The 22,339-nt window shown below is 56.8% G+C and overlaps 2 protein-coding genes across 4 annotated transcripts in view; one reads left to right on the top strand and one right to left on the bottom strand.

The window, feature by feature from the left end:
- The window catches only part of Ppp2r2d (protein phosphatase 2 regulatory subunit Bdelta), a 27,663-nt gene extending 26,125 nt beyond the window's left edge, over positions 1-1,538 (top strand). For both annotated transcript variants that reach the window (XM_048338012.1, XM_048338013.1), the window contains exon 9: positions 1,010-1,538. In XM_048338012.1, coding sequence (XP_048193969.1) covers positions 1,010-1,289 — 280 coding nt within the window. In that variant the 3' untranslated portion in view covers positions 1,290-1,538. The remainder of the gene's footprint in view (positions 1-1,009) is intronic.
- On the bottom strand, positions 981-22,339 carry Bnip3 (BCL2 interacting protein 3). 2 transcript variants are annotated; one of them, XM_048338016.1, is made up of 8 exons: positions 22,183-22,339; positions 14,448-14,598; positions 13,823-13,907; positions 12,985-13,091; positions 12,768-12,917; positions 10,141-10,198; positions 10,079-10,082; positions 981-992 (listed from the first exon to the last, which is right to left on the bottom strand). In XM_048338016.1, the coding sequence occupies exons 1-6, from the start codon at positions 22,226-22,228 to the stop codon at positions 10,153-10,155; spliced, it is 585 nt and encodes a 194-aa protein (XP_048193973.1). In that variant the 5' UTR covers positions 22,229-22,339; the 3' UTR covers positions 981-992; positions 10,079-10,082; positions 10,141-10,152. The 2 variants fall into 2 exon arrangements, with proteins under 2 accessions (XP_048193973.1, XP_048193972.1); XM_048338015.1 differs by lacking the exon at positions 981-992 and having other exon boundaries at positions 9,654-10,198.

The raw sequence follows: 22,339 nt of genomic DNA, 5'->3' as shown, positions 1-22,339 counted from the left end.
CAGAAAAGCCCAGCAAAAAGCTGGCCTGGAGGGGTTGCTCCCTTGTAGCTGGCCAGCAAAGCGGGCCGGTCAGGCCTCTGCCCTGTCCCCAGTGCGCAGTAGACCGGCAGGCGCCCAGGGTCGGGGGAAGAGCCCCGAGTGCACGGTGACGGGAAGGCGGAGGGCTCGGGGGTGAGGCTGGGGAGAGCGGCAGGCAGCGCCACGACACGGGGAGCTCAAGGCAAAGGGGGGCAGGGGGCGCCTGGGTCAAGCTCCTGGCGGCGTCTGCCATCGTCTCGCCCTCAGAACAGCGGAGGTCGCAGGCTGACCACTGCGGCGAGGCCACGGGAGGGGGCGCGTCCACGGGTGGCGCTTCTTGACTGCGGGGACCTTTGGAATCCATTAGCGCGGACCCTGATGAAAACAGCGGAGAGCACTGCACGCTTGGTTAGGAGAGGGGCACCCTGCCACGCACCCACGTGCCCCCCCGAAGAAGACTCGCGTGTCTGTGGCTGCGTGGGAACGCGCTCTTTTTCTGGAGGGGGGGCCAGCCTTGAACTTGAGTTAAAAACACTAAGGCTCAAGCCCCACAATGGGCACAGAAAGGGAAAGGGAAGGCAAAGACGAGAAAGCGCTCTAGGGTTACAGGTGTGTGAGACCACTCTGGCTGGAAAGAAACGGTTTATAAAGAGAGCTCATCCCGGCACACCCGTGTGCGAGCATGCGCGCTGCGCTCACAAGCTGGCCCTCGGAGTGGACGCCCACTGCCCACAGCACTGTGTCTGGGAGGAGCGGGCCAGGGTGCCCCCACCACCCGCCAGGCACTCCCGCTCTGCCCCCCCTCCTCGCCGTGCCGGGCACTGACGCTCTGCCCCCCCACCCGCTGTGCCAGGCACTCCCGCTCTGGCCCCCCTCCTCGCCGTGCCGGGCACTCCCGCTCTGCCCCCCCATCCGCCGTGCCGGGCACTCCCGCTCTGCCCCCCTCCTCGCCATGCCGGGCACTCACGGTCTCGCTTCTTGTCTTGCACAGTGCGATCATGACGGGCTCCTACAACAACTTCTTTCGGATGTTTGATAGAAACTCTCGGAGGGACGTTACACTGGAAGCTTCTAGAGAAAACAGCAAACCCCGGAGCAGCCTGAAGCCCCGGAAGGTGTGTGCGGGCGGTAAGAGGAAGAAGGACGAGATCAGTGTGGACAGTCTGGACTTCAACAAGAAAATCCTGCACACGGCCTGGCACCCCACGGACAACATCATTGCCGTGGCGGCCACCAACAACTTGTACATATTCCAGGACAAAGTCAACTAAGGATGCCCACGCGGGACCCAGCCCAGGCGTGGCCGTGGGGAGGGCCGGCCTTCTGTCGCTGCCCTCTGCACCCAGAGCAGTGACCGCTCCCCGCCTTCCTCCAGACTCGAGAAAGAGGCGGCTTCGCCGCGGTCCTGGCCCGGGGAGCGATCGGTGCTGCTGCTCAAGGGGAAACCCCACTCAAAGAATTGGTGGACATTGCTCTCTCATGGCCGGTGTTCAAAATAAATGTATTTATTTACGTCTGAGCCTTCCTTTTCAGTTGATAGACCAAAAGCCTAACGTCGAGAGTGGGTCTCGTCGGGCCCCCTTCTCGGCCTCCCCCGGGCCTGCTCTGGGACATGCCGTCCGGGCCCAGGGTCCTCGCTGGCCCTCAGGCCAGGCAGGCCCGCGGGGACCCCTGCTGTAGCTACGTCACACCCCGTGTGGCCACTCAATAAACACAACACACTAGACTGTGTTTTTAATCCAAGCAAACGCATTGTGTTTATTCGCTTGGGTTGACTGGAATGACATTCTGCAGAACTATCTTGTGAGCAAAGGGAGACGTGCACTCTCCCTGGACCGAAGGGTAGGGGCTGTGCCACATTCTGGACTCTGTAGCTGTCCCATGCTGCCATTGGCTTCTCCAGACACAGTTGAGTCCACTTCTGAGGAAGATTACACGGAAGTGATACAAAGTTACTGCTATAAAAATTGCTAACTGGCTCACAGTAAGGCCTCAAATTCATTACCACTGAAAAGGTGTGTTCTTTTTTAAAAAGTATGGGGAGTGGACATACCTTTAAAAACTGCCTACATCACATGCATGCTAGATTGCATACTGCATTTCAAGCCGGCAAATTTAATTTTAAATGTGTGACCCGGTGCCTTAGCTTACTTAAGTGACCTTTGATATCAGAAATCAAGGTATACCAACACGCGTGACTCAAGTGTGGGATGCCCAGTCCCCATGGGGACAGCTGAAGTCACTCCAGGCCAGAGCAAAGGGTTGCTACCCTGACACCAAGCTTGACATTGAGACCAGAGAAAACCCAACTCACAGGGGCTGGGAATGTGGCCTAGTGGCAAGAGTGCTTCCTCCCATACATGAAGTCCTGGGTTCGATTCCCCAGCACCACATATATAGAAAACGGCCAGAGGTGGCGCTGTGGCTCAAGTGGCAGAGTGCTAGCCTTGAGCAAAAAGGAAGCCAGGGACAGTGCTCGGGCCCCGAGTCCAAGCCCAAGACTGGCAAAAAGAACGAAAAACCAACTCACACTGCAACCCCATGGCCGCACATGGAGTGACTTGTGGAGCAGCTATCCCACAAAGCTGGTCCTGCGAGGACCATTCTAGTGACACAGGACTGCATGCCTCAACAGTTTGGCCACAACTTTTACTAAGTTCTAAATGGCGAACTGAGTTTGCATCTTCCCGATCACCTGGGGACGCAACGGGGAGGGCCTGGCTCGCCCTGTGGGCTCAGCTGGTCCACGGTCCTGTGGGGACGAACCCATCCCTGGCTTGCGCACAGCGCAACGCCATGCCAGCCTTGTGCTTCCGAGAGGCAGGCCAAGGAGGAAGTTCCACCCTGTCCCCTGCGTGTCCCCTTGACATGGGGCTTTTTCCATTCCCTGAGATGGGATTCTTAGGGTTTTTATTTAAATGGATGTTTTGTTTATAGGCAAGCTTATGGAATGTCTGTCCTTTTTCTTAAAATTTTTGTTACAGGTTAGCTAGAAATCTGTTCTTGGAAGTTAATTCTGTGAATTATTTGCTAATAAGTCTGGATGGGGGGGTTGTTTTAACGAGAAAGGCTCAGCTTAGGTGAAAAGGCTTTCTTCGTGTGGGTGAGATGGTCACGATCAGTCTTACCTGGTGAGACCACGTCTGGCCACCGGCAAATGCCAGTGGAAACGTTCCCACTCTTCCCGTCACTGAGAAGCCTCCCACACCGAGTGCCACGGCGCTGAGAGGCCAGGATGGCTGCTCCAGAGTCAGCAGAGTGCAGCCGACGTAGAACACGCCCCACGCCTAGCGGCACACATGTGGGCACCAGTGATGGGCTCAGGTTTAAACTTGGGATATTGGGGTCCTCTGTCGAGTGGAGGCCAGATCCTGCTTAGCCAATGAGAGACGGGCTCTAGGAAGAAACTGCTTTTGTTTGCTGTGGCAACGGAGGTTCTTTCCTGTCCTAAGCAAGCTCTCCACCACTGAAACATCCCCCATCAAGAAGGCTCTCGCAGCACCATGCCGAGCTTGACCTTGCCCTTTTAGGAAGGAGGCCCCCCTTCGGAGGAAAGCCTGCAAAAGCACCCACAAAGCAGCCTTCACCCTGGCGCAGGATTCCCGGGGTCGCCAGGGCTCTGGCAGCTGGGCCTTCACCTGGACTGAGGACACGCTGCTGCAGCTCCGCCGTTGAAGACTGGTGCCGGCGTGCAGTGGCCTGGGGCAGGATGGGAACGCGCGCTGCGGGACGGGAACGCGCGCTGCGGGACGGGAACGCGCGCTGCAGGACTTGGGCTCTGGAACTGCTAGGGCCAAGGCTTGGGCCCTGCGCGCACTGTACCCCAGCGCGTCTTAGTTGTTCTTTTTAAATCTTCGCAGCGGATTTGCCCCATCCGCCCTTCCTCTGCTCTGCCTGTCCCTCCAGCGGTTCTGAGCGAGCACGCACCTGAGCAGCTGAGCCCGAGACCCAGCACAGGATTGAGAGGACCAGGGCCGGCCTCCAGGAGGGCCTGGGCCACCGGTTCCATTCCCTCATAGCTCTTCACCTGACACAGGGGAGCAGGCCTCTAAAGTGTAAGAACGTTTAGTCGTCAGAGGGTGGACACCAGCATAGCGGGGGCTCGCAGCGGACAGGAGCCCGTGCTCACCAGGCCGTCCGGCTCCCCAACACCCGAGGGCGGGCGGGCAGTCAGCATCGTGGCCGACCCAAGAGCACTAAGGCATTGTGAATGAAGGATGAGTGACGCGGTGAAACCCAGGTTAAGGACGGTCCCTCACTGCTGACTGAAGGAGCGTGGCACGCTCTCATTTTCCACTCATGCGTTAATCGTTAACGTCTTGAGTCCTGGGGTCTCCAGTGTAGCAGAGTGGGGCAGGCCGTGGGGACGGGAGCCACGGCAGCGGGGTCAGCACTGGGGCAGGCCGTGGGACGGGAGCCACGGCAGCGGGGTCAGCACTGGGGCAGGCCGTGGGGACGGGAGCCACGGCAGCGGGGTCAGCACTGGACCCGGCCGTGGGGACGGGAGCCACGGCAGCGGGGTCAGCACTGGGGCAGGCTGTGGGGACGGGAGCCACGGCAGCGCCATGGCCCGGGCTGTGAAGAGGCCCCGAGTTCCTGTGCTCAAGTCCGGTGTTCTACCGCTTGAAGCACAGCCCCACCTCCTGCATTTGGGAGGGGGACTGAAGCTAAGAGTCCCGCGGACATTCCTTCCAGGCTGGCTTGGAACCGTGATCTTCCTCACACCTCAGCCTCCTGAGTCGCGCACAGGAATGAGCCAGCTGTGGCCGGCAAAATTGCCTGCTCTCTTAAGTAATTTACTCCAAGAAAGTGAGAAGTTCATTACAAGTGCAGCATGCGTAACTCTAAGGTTATATCAGGAATGTACTTTCTTAATGAAGTTTTAAACTAGCGATACTGGGCTGGGAATGTGGCTGAGTGATACAGTGCTTGCCTAGCATGCATGAAGCCCTGGGTTCAATTCTCAGCACCACATAACAGAAAAACCAAAAGTGGTGCTGTGGGTCAAGTGCTAGAATGCTAACCTTGAACACAGAGAGGCTCAGGGGCAGAGCCCAGGCCCTGAGTTCAAATCAGGACTGTCTAAAATAAACAAAAAATAACTAGCAATACCTATACAGTACAGTGAAGTCCTATCCCTGCCTTTGAACCTTGTACACATTTTGTTTTGCCAGTCCTGGGGCTTGGACTCAGGGCCTGAACACTGTCCCTGGCTTTCTTTTGTTCAAGGTTAGCACTCTACCACTTGAGCCACAGCGCCACTTTTTTTTTTCTGTTTGTGGTGCTGAGGAATCGAACCCAGGGCTTTATGCATGTGAGGCAAGCACTCTACCACTAGGCCATAGGCCTTGTACATAACTTTTGCTGTTCTTGGGTGTGCTTTCAGTTTTGCTAGACACAGGTATGTGTTTTACTTTCTCCCGTTTCTACACAGCGCTATTATCCTGGGGCCAGTCGTGTCTCGTCCCTACATAGTGGGCCCTGTTTCCATAGCATGCAGCTCAAGCTCATTCAGCACCTGGGAATCTGCTGACCCACGACCACCATGAATGCAAGGGGTCACTATTACAAAACCACCCGATGGCTGGGCACCAGTGGCTCACACCTAATCCCAGCTACTCTGGAGGCAGAGATATATGGATTGTGGTTCAAAGCCAGCCTGGGCAAGAAAGCCCATGAGACTCCTGCCTCCAATTAACTACCAGAAAGCCAGAAGTGAAGCTGTAATGCAAAGTGGTGAGCACTAGCCTTGAGTGGAAGAGCTCAGGGACAGCACCCAGGCCCTGAGTTCAAGCCCCACCTTTGACACTGACACACAGAAAACACCAGGAGGCTCTGTGGGCTTAGAGGACCACTGAGGGCTCCTGTCAGACGGCCTGACAAGGCCCTGAGGACCAACTCGAGTAATTCTGCTAACTGCCTCGTGGCATCCGTTTTACTTGTCCAGGATTCTCAGTGCAGCAGTCGTCGTCCTCCAGTGTTTCTCTCATGTCCTTGACACTTTGGAGAGTGTAGAAGGCTGTTTTGTAGGACCCCCTACTTAGGCTTGTAATTTTTTCATGTCTATGCCGCTGCACTCGGTGCCATCTGTGTCTAACGGGCAGACAGTTCCGGGGCTTACCGCATGCCGGTTTCCTGTTCCCTCCCGTGTTGTGAGTTGCACAAAGGTACCGCATGCCGGTTTCCTGTTCCCTCCCGTGTTGTGAGTTGCACAAAGGAAGGAGTTTCACCATCACCTTTCAGTTCCGGGGCTTACCGAATGCAGGTTTCCTGTTCCCTCCCGTGTTGTGAGTTGCACACAGGAAGGAGTTTCACCATCACCTTTCAGTTCCGGGGCTTACCGAATGCAGGTTTCCTGTCCCCTCCTGTTTTGTGAGGTGCACACAGGACGAGCACCCACCCCATCTGTGCTAGACAGTCATTTCCCCGTGACCCGCCCACACCTGCTTCTGGCAACCCTGGGAGTTCTTCAGGTCGGACCCCCTGGACCCTCACTTCTTGTACTGTTGTGAATCCGAGGGCCAGCACGGTCTCCCGGTAGCTTTTCTGCTGGCTAATTGAAACCACATTCACAAGCAGTGGCCTGATGTCAAGTCCCAATTACTCGGGGTCAGGTGCCAGTGTCTCATACCTATAATCCTAGCTACTTGGAGCAGGAGTTACAGGGATTACGTTTCTAGGCCATCTAGTGCAAAAGGTCTGCAAGACCCCATCGTCAATGCTACACACCTGTCATCAGCTGTGGCAGCAACTGTAAACAGGATCAGTCTAGACCCAAAAAAAAGTGGAATCTGATCTCAAAACCTAAGTAGAGCAAAAAGGGATGGAGATGTGGCTCATATGGTAGCTTACCTGCCTAAAGCAAGTACAAAGCCCAAGTTCAAACTCAACAACTGCGAGAAAAAAATGGGACTCTGTAGTGCTTTGGTATTTTATGTGGTGAATCAATAATGGTGCAGTTGCGTGTATGATCAGTAGACAAAGGATGATGATTTGCCAAGCTATGCAGAAAGGCTGCTCCTACCAGCCGTTGTTCTACCTGCAGGCTAGAAGCAGGGGGGTGGGGGGGTCTTCTAACTCCACATCAACACGCCGGAGGGAGGAGGGGAGGTGCAAAGGTGTTGGCACCCAGCACGCACTTCCTTTATCACCACTCCCCACACAGAACGCAACTATTGGCACAACTTCTGTGGCACTAAGTGTAAGGGGGCCTAAGTAACAGGAGGGGCGCGGCCCTGCCAATGGCCCACTCCACATGATACACAGAACAAGCAGGTGACTGTGATGTAAAACAAGCTCGGTATAAAACCAAAAGGAAGTCGCTTGTCCAGTGAGACTTACTGCACCTCACTTTTCCTTTTGGCCTTACTGGAGATTTGAACTCAGGGCCTCGTGCTTGCTCAGCACACACTGCTAAGCCATGCCTCTGGCCCTGGTTTTCACTGGTTATTTTTAGAATGGGGTCTCACTTCCCATCAGGGTTGGGGTTACGGGCACATAGCACTGGCTCTCGCTTCCTTTCTGAGGAGACAGGAGTCTTGTGGGCCTTTCTTCATGTGTTGGCCTCGTACCACAATGCTCCCCATCTCAGCCTCCCATAGGGCTGGGGAATGAAGCGCACCCTTCTGTACCCAGCGAGGAGTTGAGAAGGAGTCTCACAAGCTTCATTTAACACAACTTCTCTGCCATGGCTGGCCACAGAATTTCAATGCTCTCACTCCCAGCCTCCCAAGTCACCGGATGACAGGTGAGCAGACTCTAATCCCAGCCACTCAGGAAGCTGAGACCGGGACGATCCCAATACAGAGCCAGCCTGGGCAGAAAAGCCGCCCTCTCCAATTAACCAGCAAAATACTGGACTGGAGGTGTGGATTAAGTGATAGGACACCAAAGATCATCACTTACAGTTAACGTGTAATATTTTAACACCTGAACAAACTGTTAAACATGAAACAAACACAACAGGATATACACAACTATCAACAAGGCAGCCCTTAAAAAATGATGCTATAGGGCTGGGGATATAGCCTAGTGGCAAGAGTGCCTGCCTCGGATACACGAGGCCCTAGGTTCGATTCCCCAGCACCACATATACAGAAAACGGCCAGAAGCGGCGCTGTGGCTCAAGTGGCAGAGTGCTAGCCTTAAGCAGGAAGAAGCCAGGGACAGTGCTCAGGCCCTGAGTCCAAGACCCAGGACTGGCCAAAAAAAAAAAAAAATGATGCTATAGTCGGGCACTGTTGGCTTTAATCCTGACTACTCAGCAGGTCTGAGATCTGAGGATTACAGTTCAGAGCCAGCTAGGGCAGAAAAATCCACAAGACTCTTGTCTCCAATTAACTACCAAAAAAAACAAAGTGGAGTTGTGGCTCAAGTGGTAGAGCACTAGCCTTGAGTAAAAAAAGTTCAGGGATCGCATCCAGGCCCTGAGTTTAAACTCCAGGACCAGCACATTATGAAAAAATAATTTTAAGGTTCAGTGGGAAGGAAACCTGCCACATGGTTCAGGCAGAAAGGAGTTTATTGGGGGGGGGGGTGGGTAGAAAGCAAACTGCCAGCCCACACAAGATAAGACGCGTGGGGAGACAGAGGGGAAGGAAGAAGAGAAAAAGAGAAAAAAGAGAAAAGCATAAGAGAGAAAAGGAGAGAGGGCGGGGACCGCGTTGAGCCGGATTCTATAGGGAAAGGCGGGAGATCTGGCCAGTGGATTGGATGTGACCTCAGGGAGGAGGAGGTCACCGCCTCCAGGTGTGCCGGTTACCTAGGTAACGCAGGTCCTGGGCGCAGACTTAACCAGGTGGGGGCATCTGCATGGAGCCCTCCCAGGGTGGAGCTTACAACAATCATGTTATAGAAAAAAGATGAAGAAAGAGAACGGGAAATGGGCCTGGTTTAATAGGAGCTTTTACATTTGTTTTAACTCATCCAATGATCGCTCAACGATTTGGCAAAGCGTCCTGATTTTGCTATTTCCAGTCCCTCAGAGGACACAGGGCTGCTGACAGTGAAGTCGACTGCTAGGGGCACACACACCTGAGCACAGGGATTCACGCTGCGACCCAGCAACCACCCAGGGCGAGGGGCAGCCTGCCCGGCCGCCAGGCCCGAGTCCACGCCAGGAGCACACTGCGCGGCCCCTGCACACGCACGCACGCCCCTCGCGGAGCACACTGCGCGGCCCCTGCACACACACGCACGCCCCTCGCGGAGCACACTGCGCGGCCCCTGCACACACTCGCACGCACGCCCCTCGCGGAGCACACTGCGCAGCCCCTGCACACACTCGCACGCCCCTCGCGGAGCACACTGCGCGGCCCCTGCACACACTCGCACGCCCCTCGCGGAGCACACTGCGCGGCCCCTGCACACACTCGCACGCCCCTCGCGGAGCACACTGCGCGGCCCCTGCACACACTCGCACGCCCCTCGCGGAGCACACTGCGCGGCCCCTGCACACACACACACGCACGACCCTCGTGGAGCACACTACGCGGCCCCTGCACACACTCGCATGCCCCTCGCGGAGCACACTGCGCGGCCCCTGCACACACACGCACGCACGCCCCTCGCGGAGCACACTGCGCGGCCCCTGCACACGCATGCACGCCCCCCCGTTTCTGTTTTGTACTCAATGGTTCACATGGTCAAGTATTCTTTATAGACAACCGGCTTTCACTTCAATTAAATACATCACATTTTCTACAACAGTGTAATCATAAGGCCACAATATTCCCTTTAGGTAAACTTCTTACTGCAGTGAATTGACTATCCACAGTATTCCTTTGAAATATAAAGTGTATTAGCTCCATTAAAGTTAGTTAATTTTTAAATAGTACATACATCATAACTAGTTCATTAACGTTATTTATACTATTTATATCTAATACCCAAAGGAAACTTACTACCCAAGCGTACAGCAGGTCTCATCTGCCATGCTACTCGTGATCCCTGGTGTAATGACAGGTCAGCGTGACTTCAGTGTCTACTCTCGTCTACTACAGAGGAAAGCCGCATTTACAGAACGGAGAAACACAAGTGGCGCAGCCCCCTGGACGGCGACGGCTCTCGGGCTGCGCGGGCTGCGCGGGCTCCGCGGGCTCCCACGCCGTCCTCGCTGCGTGCCGCCGGGCGCCGTCAGAAGGTGCTGGTGGAGGGGGTCAGGCGCCTTCCGATGTAGACCCTAGGCAGAGGCAGCGCAGTGAGTGAGTGCACTGGACCGCGGCGCCCGCCACGCCCGCCACGCCCGCCACGCGGTGAGGGGGACTCGCAGTGAGTGAGTGCACTGGACCATGGCGCCCGCCACGCGGTGAGGGGGACTCGCAGTGAGTGAGTGCACTGGACCGCGGCGCCCGCCACGCCCGCCACGCCCGCCACGCGGTGAGGGGGACTCGCAGTGAGTGAGTGCACTGGACCGCGGCACCCGCCACGCCCACCACGCGGTGAGGGGGACTCGCAGTGAGTGCACTGGACCGCCACGCCCGCCACGCCCGCCACGCGGTGAAGGGGACTCGCAGTGAGTGAGTGCACTGGACCGCGGCGCCCGCCACGCAGTGAAGGGGACTCGCAGTGAGTGAGTGCACTGGACCGCGGCGCCCGCCACGCCCGCCACGCAGTGAAGGGGACTCGCAGTGAGTGAGTGCACTGGACCGCGGCGCCCGCCACGCCCGCCACGCGGTGAAGGGGACTTGCAGTGAGTGAGTGCACTGGACCGCGGCGCCCGCCACGCCCGCCACGCCCGCCACGGGGTGAAGGGGACTTGCAGTGAGTGAGTGCACTGGACCGGGGCGCCCGCCACGCCCGCCACGCGGTGAAGGGGACTTGCAGTGAGTGAGTGCACTGGACCGCGGCGCCCGCCACGCCCGCCACGCCCGCCACGGGGTGAGGGGGACTCGCAGTTCAGGCTCCGGCACTCACTGCTGAGGATGACTGCAGGTCATCTCTACAGTCACCGGTTCGTAACTCGTGTTACCGGGAATTTTAGAGACATGGAGTTATGAGCTAGCAGACAAAGCAGGGCAGTGGCAGGCGGGGGGGGGGGGGGGGGGGGCTCCCTGGCGACGCGCCTGGCTGCCTCGTGCAAGGCTCTGGTTGGTTCCCCAATACCATTTAAAAAGGAGGCCAGGGCTGGGCACAGGGCTCGGGCTGTGATCTCAGCTACTCGAGGGCTCAAACCTGAGGGCTGCAGTGGGGAGCCGGCAGGGGCGGGAGACTCTGTGAGACCCTCACCCCGTGACTCACCAGAAGAGCCCGCAGCGGAGCTGTGGGTCGAGGGCGAGCCCCGGGCCACACGCGCACACAATCATCACCAGAAAAACCGCACGACACAAATGCTCTCGCTCGCCCTGTGCTGATGTTTAGATGGCTCACACAGTGGTGGGGACACCACGCCCACCGGGCAGACCCACGACTCACCAGGGAAGACACCTCCCCTCCCTGCCTGCCGTCAAGCGTGGGGACCGCGTGGGGGGGTGGGCAGGAGGGGCGTGTCTTCTGCACGAGGCTAGGAGAAGCCTGGCCCGACAGGACCGCGCAGTGTCAAAAAACAAGACCACAGGGCAAGTCCCCGAGTTCGATCCCTACTACCACCATAAAAAGGAAACAAATGAGACTGCAGACCCTAAGCTACCTGGGAACTCTTTGTCCCTTGCCCTAGCTGGGACCTGACTGAAGAAACCACCCCATTTAGTTTTTTTTAAATTCATTCATTCATTCATTTTTTTGCCAGTCCTGGGCCTTGAACTCAGGGCCTGAGCACTGTTCCTGGCTTCTTTTCACTCAAGGCTAGCACTCTGCCTCTTGAGCCACAGCGCCACCTCCAGCTTTTTCTGTGTATGTGGTGCTCAGGAATCGACCCCAGGGCTTCATGCAGGCTAGGCAAGCGCTGTGCCGCTAAGCCGCCATCCCAGCCCATCCTGGTCATTTAGAAGGCAGAGCACTTGGCTTGCCCAGAGCTGCGGCTGGCTGGCTCTGGGGAAGCCCCGGATCTAGTATCTAATCAACGTTTTGAGTCTAACCCCAACACACACTGGCCAAAATGAAATTGAGGGAGGAGCTGCCCACCAGGCAGCCGGTAGAGAACCATAACAAGAACATGGCAGGGCAAACTGAACAGGCTTCATGTGGCACGAGACGGCTGGAGAGCCCCTGCCCCACCCAGGAAGCCATTTCCACAAGCAGGTCAGCTGTATATGCAAAAAGACTCAGGCTACATGTGAGGCATAAGGCCCACGTTCCCAAGGCTCAAGAATGAGAGGCCTGGGGCTGGGAATATGGCCTATGGAAATATGTGGTGGAGTGTTTGCTGTGTATACATGAAGCCCTGGGTTCGATTCCTCAGCACCACATATATAGAAAAAGCGAGAGGTGACGCTGGGGCTCAAGTGGTAGAGTGGCTAGCCTTGAGCAAAAGGAAGCCAGGGACAGAGCTCAGCCCCGAGTTCAAGCCCCAGGTCTGCTGGGACAACCAAGCCACCTGTAGGCCTTTTTCATCCTGATGCGAAGCCCCAAACACATGCCCTGGCCAACCTAGGCTAGAACCCACACCGAGGTCGTCACCGACGCCACTCGCTGCAGGGCCCCGTGAAGCCACATGGCGGGACAGAGGCGCAGGCGAGCCCGCGCCCCGGGGGCTCCGGACCCCCTCCTTCCCTGCGCTACAAGAGAGCTGAGGCAGCAGACCCTGTCCTACAGGAAGCACGGCAAGCCCAGGGGGAAGCCCACCAGCCGGGAGCCACCGCCACGTCACCTACCCCAGTCCAATGGCCAGCAGATGAGAGAGCAGCAGAGAGGGAAGGAAAACCTTGAGGAACTCGGCGGAGAAGATGCCCCCTTTCTTCATGACACTCGTGTTCCTCATGCTGAGCGTCGCGGTGCGCTTCGGGTGCTTGAACAGGAACTCCCTAGGGGAGTGGTCAGTCAGCCCCTGTCTGTCGGCAGAGGCGCCCACCCTCATCCCAGAAGACTTACTTCGGGGGGATATTTTCAGGCCGGCTCGACCAATCCCATATCCAGTCTGAGTTTTTCTTCAAGATGCTTTCAACTTCTCTCCTTCTCTCAATATAATCTTCCTCGGACTAAGAGCAAATATTTTATTACACAGACCAGCCCGTCAGTCACACCAGACCACATGAGGCCAGCAAGCAGAATGCAGAGCCCAAGACACGCATCCACCCAGACGTGCCGAGGCAGAAGCCCGGCACTCCGCCTCCCAGGACGGCCCTCGGGGGCATCCTTACTGCCTTCGGGAAGCCATGGGCAGGAGGATGGTGACTAGGGCACTGGTTATAGCGGAAGAAAATGAGAAAAAAAGCCCAAAAGGGCTACATCAGCAAATACTACATCACAAGCAAGGTGCAAAGACGCTGACAGACGGAGGGAGGAGACACTCAGACCGTAACTGTAGCTACAATTAAAAATGAGGCGAGCCGGGCGCTCGCGGCTCACGTCTGTCATCCTAGCTACTCGGGAGGCTGACATCTGAAGATGGCAGTTCAAAGCCAGCCCAGGCAGGAAAGTCTGTGAGATTCTCACTCCAATGAACCATGAGAAAATCAGAAGTGGTAGAGCACTAGCCTTGAGCTAGCCTTGGGCAGAAGCACTCAGGGACAGTGCCCGGGCTCTGAGTTCCAGCCCCACAGCTGACCAAAACAAAAAGGGCAATAGGTCCTGAGCCACTCTATTGGTGGCCACCAACTCCCACTCACCGCCCAGCCCACGGCCACCAAGCCGTCTTCCCCGTCCTCCCTCCCCCCGGCCGCAGGCACGAGGCGCCCCGCAGAAGCCAGGCCTCTGCTCCGCAGCTTACCTGAGAGCTATTTTTTTCCCCAATGCTGTGTGTGTCCGCTTCAGAAACCCTGGTGGTGTCCTGCGGTGTCTGTGAGCGAGGTGGGCTTAGAGATCGAGTAGAAAAATGAGCAGAACAGAAAAACTACGTGAGCATCGTCACTGGAGCAGAAATCCCCAAACCCCAAAGGCGGGGGCTGCCCGCTGTCCGCCAGGAAGGACAGGAGGCTCCTGCTAGCGTGCCTGCTCTCCTCCTGCCCACCACCAGAGCTGAACCAAATGGACTCTTCCGGCACACGAGGGTCTGGCCGGCAATGGCTGGCGCTCAGCCTCCGCTGCACCGCCCTCGGGACCCCTGACCTCCCCGAGCCCACCTCGAACCTCCGATTCTCTCCTATGTGCTGCTGACCAGAAACCACAGCTCCCACACCACCAATGAGGGCCCAACTTTGCAAAGCGAGCCACAACAGGGAAGGACAGAGCTGGGGGCCCTTCTGCTTGTTCCCAGCTTTGCCAGGTGTTGCCGGAGGCTCTCGCAGTGTAACCTCAGGCACAGAAGCCCACCCTCCACAACTGTGCACACACCCACACCCACACCCACCACTACTCAACCCCAGTGCTGCCACACACATGCTACGGAGACCTACCTGTCACAGTGAGAACTCTTGGAGCTACTCCGTCCAGATTCATGCTGGGCGTCCAGAAGTATTTTTTCCATGTCACCATTATAAATAGAAACTGAGGCTGGAACGCTGCTCCCGTTCCCATTATTGCTGAAGTGCAATTCTACCCAGGAGCCTGGAGGCCAAAAGAGGAACGGGGAACACACGGACTCACTCGGATTTGGTCATCACACATTTATAACCCACCCACTCCAGGAGCACCGACGGTCGCATGGACTGAGCCCGCTCCTCCAGCTCCTCCGCACACGCCCTCCGTGCCCACAGCTCCCGCCCCACATCCAAGAGGCCAGCCCTGGGCCTGCGCCCAGGCGTCTGCATCTCTTCCCTCCCTTTGTTTTTAGCCAGTCCTGGGCCTTGAACTCGGGGCCTGAGCACTGTCCCTGGCTTCTCTTTGCTCAAGGCTAGCACTCTGCCACTTGAGGCACAGCGCCACTTCTGGCCTTTTTCTGTCTATGTGGTGCCGGGGAGTTGAACCCAGAGCTTCATGTATAAGTGGCACTCTACCACTAGGCCATATTCCCAGCCCCTCTTCCCTCCCTTTATAGCCTACAGATAATCGCTAAGTCTAGAGTCTCCAGAGACTCCTTTGGTCTTGCACTCAATTTTTTTTTCTGGTCCTGGGACTTGAACTCAAGGCCTGGGCGGTGTCCCTGAGCCTCTTTGTGCTCAAGGCTAGCACTCTACCACTTGAGCTTTTTTTGAGCAGTTTATTGGATTGGAGATAAGAGTCTCAAGAGGACACTTCTGCCTGGGCTGGCTTTGAACTGCCATCCTCAGATCTCAGCCTCCTGAACAGGATTACAGGTGTGAGCCACTATCACCTGGCTTTTGCACTCAATTTTTAGAAGAAAAAAACTGTCAGGCCAGTCATGGTAGCACACACCTATAATTCCAGCATTTGTGAGGCTGAGACAGGAAGAATCCAAGTTCAAGACCAGCCTGTACTACGTAGTAGTGACACCCTGACTCAAAAAACAGAGGGACTGGGAATGTGACTTAGTGGTAGAGTGCTTGCCTAGTATGCACTAAGTCCTGGGTTCAATTCCTCAGCACCACATAAACAGAAAAGGCCAGAAGTGGCGCTGTGGCTCAAGCAGGTAGAGTGCTTAAGCTTAAAAAAGTCTTTTACCACTTCCCCGCCATTTGTCTAAGATCAAGCATAGTATGTCCTGTCAGTTCACCATGCGATACAGCTTCTAAACTAAGATAACATGTTAAACAAATTATTGGAATTAGGAGATATAATAGGGCACCATTAAACTTTTCTAAAAAGCTTTAAACCTCAGTTGGAGCCCACGCAGGCCTGAAACTTGCCGTCCTCCTGCCTCGGCCTCCCAAGTGCCAGGATCGCAGATGTGAGCCACCACATCCAGCCAACATCTGCTCTCAACCCATTTCCTCGGGCCACGAGCACAGCACCGGTGAGAGCCAGGCAAAACCCGCCTGCGTGGCTTTTCTGCATTGCTTTCTGCAGCTGACCACGTTGGCTTACAGTTGTCACTAAGCAGAATGAGTTACTTTCCCAAGAAACCTAACCCCAGGACGCTCAGCTCTACATCATCTTTAAAAATGAAGGCTAAACTGAGTTTGGAGAGGGAGCGTTAATGGTTCAATCCCTCCTTCCACTCAGCCAAGTTCATCTGCTGTCAGCCTGTGACTATGACCTGTTTCCTGTAGTCTAAATTGTCCAGGAAGGACATGAATTGCAAGTGAGGAAGTATCTAAACCCAAGTGACTACTGGAGAAGCCCACCGTTGCCTTCTCCCTGTATTGGTAGGAAAGGCAAAATTTGTAGGAATGAACCACGAAGGCACTTGGTGTTTCATGAGGACAAACACGTCAGATTGTAAAACGTACAACTGGAAGCTGGGCTCCGGTGGCTCACACCTGCAATTCTAGCCACTCAGGAGGCTGAAATCTGAGGACTGAGGTTAGAAGCCAGCCCCGCAGGAAAGCCCACCAAACTCTTATCTCCAATAAACTACTCGGGAAAGGCCAGAGGTGACGCTGTGGCTCTGGTGGTAGACATGACCACAAAGAGGTTCAGAGACGGCGCCCAGGCCCTGAGTTCAAGCCCCAGGACTAGGAGGAGAACAAAGTACACGTGTAAAATGTATGGACGGCCTCTAGTCGCACAACGCTGGCCTCCTGGGCTCCCTGCAGGACCTTGACCCTTCACCCCAGGCTGGGATTGGTTTGCTTCTCAAACATCTTGCCGCAAACAAACTAGCTTCTCTTTGCAAAGACGAAAGTAGCAGTATGATACCTTTTCCCATAACATGTATTTTTGGTACAATTTGTGGAAATTTCTGAAAATACGGAAATTCTAGGAACATACAATTTTTTGCATGTTGAGAGGGGAAATTATTGAGTGCGTGAACATTAAAAGCATGTGCAAGGCCGGGGTTGGAGCCCAGCACTGAAAAAATGAAGTGAATAAAAGAGCACTGCTTTACTGTTAGCTCTAAGGCCCGCTTCCAGTCTGCAGTCTCAAAGTGTCTGTTGTACTCACTTCAGGGGGATGTTTACCTGGCAGCGGACTGCTGACTAAGCACACTGCCTAATGCTGCTAGAAAACCCTACTTCCTTCCCTGTGTGGCCACATCCTACATCCGGTTACCATCGGTCTACAGGTCACTGTGGCTCCGCTTCCCCACCAGGTCCCCTCTCAAGTAAGGTGTGGCCTACTGCCCTCCTGCGCTGTGGCGCTTCTTTAACAGAAATCACGACACACGGCTCTCCAGTCAAACCCCAGTACCATCGGAAGAAAAAAGAACAGCCTTACATACTACAAAAACAGAGTAAGCTAACTAATTTTGTGGTTCCATTTGTACTACATGCACCATAACCACCCCGAGCTAGACTCTGCCGTGAGGCCGACACGGCCACACACGCGACCATGCGGTCAGGGGAGAGCGGTGCGTGCACGTGGTGCACTGGAGAGCATGGCAGTGCCACCGACGCCCCTGGACTCGGTGCTTGCTGCAGGGCCCATGTCACAATAACCGGAAAGAAACCAACCAGAGGCCCAGGCCCGGGGGCTGGCGTCACAGCTTAGCGGCCGCAGGGCCCAGCTCCGGTCTCGCTGCTGCACGCCAGCAGGGCTGATGGTCCAGAAGCTCAGAGATGGACACCCCCGCTCTGGACATCCTCGCCTCCCCACGCAGAAGCGCTGTCACAGAGCTCAAGGCCAGGCCCAGTGGTGCATGCCTGGATCCCAGATACTTGGGAGGCAGAGACCAGGAGAATCAGGGTTTGGAAAGGGTAGCCTCAAAATTAGTGAGACCCCCAATTCAACGAAGCAGGGCAGCTACACCCAAGGCTGTGGTCTGAGGCTAGCCTTGGGCAAAAGCCTAATTAAAGCAAAAAAAAAAAAAAAAAAGGAGCGAGAGAAAAGGCTGTGGTGGCTGTGGTGGCCCTGCGCCTGCCGCCTGCCGCGCCAGTGTGAGTACTGGTCTAGAACACTCAGTACGCTCAGCTCCCCGTGGGTCCCCAGCCCTCCTCTGCCCGAGCTGAGATGACAGGCAGCCAGCCAGCTCAGGCCCACGGGCCTGCAGAGTACGTGCGTGGCCTCAGCTTTGGGCAGCTCCTTTTCTAGGTTAAGCCACGTAGTTCAGATTCTGGGCCCGGCTCCCGTGGCTGACAAAGGCTTGGCTCCGTCAGTGTGACGTCACAGGAGCAGGAGGCTGTGCTGTCTTCTTCCAACTCCACTCCTGCGGAAAATGTGCCCTTTCCCAGCTCAACAACCCACTGGGCAAAAGCATGGGGTGTCCTGACTGTCCAAACCATCCTAGCACCACACCCCCAGTCAGTGTCAGCCAGATCCCAGTTCTCACAAGCCCATACTCCCCAACCAGCAGCAACAGGATGCTCGATCCACCCATACTTCTGCTACAAAATTAAGGCTTTCCACACTCGCTCCCCAAATCTGATAACCCGCTGAAACACAGAACTCACAAACACGTTACATTTCAAATTGCCAGTGAACTTGAGGCTCCAAGATTTTTGCTCCTGTCATGAAATAACCCAACCTCCAGCCCCTCCCTGGCAGCCCTGAGTCTCTATACACTAGTGACCAGCCCCAAGTTAGAAGCTGTCTGTCCCAGGACCCCAAGTTACCTCATTAGCATAAACAGTAATGAATTCCAAAGGGACTATGAACAAGCACTCCACCAGGAACAAAGACCACTGTGTCTGAGTCCACACTGTACCGACAGTGCTGCACAGACTACACCTATAAACTTCAGAGGAACAAGTTCAAATCACCGTTATGCTTCCTAAAACTACCTCAGAGTCCTAAGCTTACCTTAGAGAAGGGGGTGGGGGAGAGAAGAGAACCTACTCTGGATGGCTACAGTGGAAAGCACGGGTCCCAAAGCTACACCAGAGGACTGGCTTGCTAAGGAACTCATCACTAACCTCCGGCCACTAGACAGGAAGCTGTATTTCCTGGAAAATGAGTAAATCTTATGCCGCTACCACCTACATTTTACAATTGTTCAACGTCTTCAGTAAAAAAAGATTTGGATTGACTTAACCTCTGAAAACTTAAATGTACCTAGTCCTAAGAAAGACTGGGGGGGGGGGAGGCTGGGAGGCTGGGAAGGTGGCTTAGCGGTAGAATGCTCGCCTCGTATACCGGAAGCCCTGGGTTCGATTCCTCAGCGCCACATATATAGAAAAAGCCAGAAGTGGCGCTGTGGCTCAAGTAGCAGAGTGCAGCCTCGAGCAAAAAGAAGCCAGGGACAGTGCTCAGGCCCTGAGTTCAAGTCCCAGGACTGGCAAAAAAGAAAAAGACTGGGGACACTGCTGGTGCAAGGCTAGCTCTGGGCCCTAACCCTATCTCCCTGCACCCACCTGCACGTGCACACATGCGTGTGAGCGTGTGTTACTGGGGCCTGAACTCGGGCCTCACACACTCACTTTTCCTCTCTCCACGTCTGGCTCTCCGCTGGACAGGTAAGCCTCTTGGATTTACCTGCCAGGCTGGCTTCACACCCTGATCCTCAGATCTCAGCCTCCTGAGTAGCCAGGATTACTTGGGAGCCACTGGGCCAGCTTTCCTCCGCTTCTCATTTATACCTGCCACCAAGATTCACCAAGTGGACCTTAACTCCCTTCCAAACATGGTTGAGGCTAACAGAAGCAAAGACTAGGCTACTGACATTTACATATTATAAAAAGACACTGATAGACTGACTTTGGACCATATACAAGGCTGGTTATTTTTTTTTTCAAGGCAGGGTCTCACCCTGGAACTCAGCCCCTTTCAGTTCTTAACCCATTCCTTTGTTCTCACCTTTCCCCCTCTTGTTTTGTTAAAAAAAAAAAAATGTCAACTGAGTACAGCACGTCAGGTGCTCCCAACAGTGACCTCCAGTGACTCCCCTAGCAGCTCAGAACCCGGGTAAACCACAGACTTCCCCCAGGCACTGGCAGTCACTACAGAGCAACTTTGTAGCCTGGGGGGTCGAGAGAACTAGGACCCCTCCCTGGAATGTCCCCGAGGAGAACCACCTGCGGGACTTTCCCTCCCTATCCAGAGGCGGCCACCACCATCCACCGGGAAAACAACCCTTAGGGCCTCTGTGCTGCAGGGCACTGACCGAGATGAAGCAAGCCAGGGCTGAAGCGAGGCCCCGCGGACAGTCACCCCTCCCTCCCCCAAACACCAGCTGAAGTGAGGCCCCGCGGACAGTCACCCCTACCTCCCCCAAACACCAGCTGAAGTGAGGCCCCGCGGACAGTCACCCCTACCTCCCCCAAACACCAGCTGAAGTGAGGCCCCGCGGACAGTCACCCCTACCTCCCCCAAACACCAGCTGAAGTGAGGCCCCGCGGACAGTCACCCCTACCTCCCCCAAACACCAGCTGAAGTGAGGCCCCGTGGACAGTCACCCCTACCTCCCCCAAACACCAGCTGAAGTGAGGCCCCGTGGACAGTCACCCCTACCTCCCCCAAACACCAGCTGAAGTGAGGCCCCGCGGACAGTCACCCCTACCTCCCCCAAACACCAGCTGAAGTGAGGCCCCACGGACAGTCACCCCTACCTCCCCCAAACACCAGCTGAAGTGAGGCCCCGCGGACAGTCACCCCTACCTCCCCCAAACACCAGCTGAAGTGAGGCCCCGCGGACAGTCACCCCTACCTCCCCCAAACACCAGCTGAAGCGGCTGAGCAGAAGGGTGGAGAGGGGCTGCTTCCTGCAGAAGAGGCAGAGGGGCTGCGAAACCTGGAGGGAATAACTGCTGGGAACCCGCACACAGGGTTTCTTCCCTAGAAGGGGGCTTTGGGAAACTTTTTAAACTTCCAAGTTTCCCAGGTGGGCGGGGAGAGAGGTTAAGGGCCTTGACTGCAAGTAACTGAGCACCACTCAGATCTACCAGGTGGCTAATTCATTGCTGGCTTCTAGAATACCAAGTTCACACCTCCACCTCCCTTTTGCTAGGTGGCCATCTTGTCTAACGCACCTCTGCGGGGTGTCTACCCACCCCCACCCCCGTACTTAATAGCGAGCCCCTGATTTTGTACCATAGCTGCTGCCAGTCTTATTCCTCATTCTTCAGACCTCATTGAACTGTCAGACATAGGCTAGGTTCAACCAGAATATAGATGTCTGAAACCCACGCCCTAAATTACAGCACTCCAAAGAAATAATAACCATCTCTGCTACCTTGCAGCCACAGCACCCTTTGATGAGAGCCAACTGCAGGCACAGCAGTTACGGACAGGGCTTAGACGGTGAAACCCTGCTTCTGGAACCGAGGGCGCTCGGTGGGCACGGCCTCCCACCCCCCCTCGGTGACCCCAAGTCGGCGTCCCAGGCCTTCCTCCCGCCCTCCTTCTGCACTTGCCAGCAAGCAACCTGGGTAGAACAGCCAGGGGCAAGAAGGAGCACAGGTGACGACCTTGGTCTTGCGGTTACCTCCGGGGGCAGCACTTGGTCCCGGGTGAACCAAGTGCAGAGCGAGCGTTTCCCCTTCGCCCGCCCGCCCGCCCGCGGCCAGGCCACCCCGGCCCCAGCTCTCCGTCGAGTAAACAAGAGCGGTGAAATCACGGCGGGCTGGGGCGGGCGGCGAGGGTTCGCGTTTCCTGGGGCAGCTGCGGCCCCACGTGACCCGGCGTCCCCTCCCACCGGGGCGCCACCCGCGAGTGCCCGGCCGCACGTAGGCTCCGCGGGGCCCCGGTCCTCGCCAGGCGGCTCCGGGCTGTAAACATCTTTTAATAGAATTAGCGCCGCCGCACACAGAAGCCGCCTGGCCGGGGGCCGGGGGCCGGGGGCCTCCCGGTGACTCAGCGGAAGGGAACGGAGGGGTGGGAATCCGGGTCACCGGGGGGGGGGGACCCCGCGGGAAGGCGCGCCGACCGGAGGACCGCACGACGCGCCCGGGGCCCGGGGCCCGGAACCGTCCCGGCGGAAGGACGGCGCGTCCCGGAGCCGGGCGCGGGCCCCGCTGACTTTCCACACGCAGGTCCCGCCGCGCGTGGGGCTGGTCAGCCCGTGCCGGTCCACCCGAGCGCGCGGGGCTCACCGGACGCGGGCCGGGACGTCCCCGGGGGTCGGGCGCCCGCGCTCCCCGCGAGGATCCGGATCGCCGGGCGTCCCCGCGCGCGAGCCCGGCCTCCCGCCTCCCTCCCCGCCCGGGGCCCGGCCCCGCGCTCCGGCCCCGCGGCCCCCGCGGCCCCCCGCGCCCTCACCCTGCAGGTTCTCCTCCTGCAGCCCGGGAGCCCCGCTCTCCGACATGGCGCCGAAGGCCGCGGGCGGCTCGGTCCCCGCCGACGGCGGCTGGGCCTCGGGGGCGTCGGGCACGCACTCGGAGCGCCGCGGAGGGCCGCTCTGCGCCGAGCCCAGGCC

This window comes from Perognathus longimembris, chromosome 2 (genome assembly GCF_023159225.1).
Source record: "Perognathus longimembris pacificus isolate PPM17 chromosome 2, ASM2315922v1, whole genome shotgun sequence".
NCBI lineage: Eukaryota > Metazoa > Chordata > Mammalia > Rodentia > Heteromyidae > Perognathus > Perognathus longimembris.
This window is presented reverse-complemented; position numbering and strand designations above follow the sequence as displayed.

Bases quoted from the DNA above. Each gene is read 5' to 3' on its own strand.
- Bnip3 (XM_048338016.1), bottom strand. From the start codon at position 22,228: ATGTCGGAGAGCGGGGCTCCCGGGCTGCAGGAGGAGAACCTGCAGG. The intron at 13,908-14,447 runs GTAGGTCTCCGT...TCGATCTCTAAG, and splicing joins AAGAGTTCTCACTGTGACAG to CCCACCTCGCTCACAGACAC. The intron at 13,092-13,822 runs GTAAGCTGCGGA...ATTTGCTCTTAG, and splicing joins GGGAAAAAAATAGCTCTCAG to TCCGAGGAAGATTATATTGA.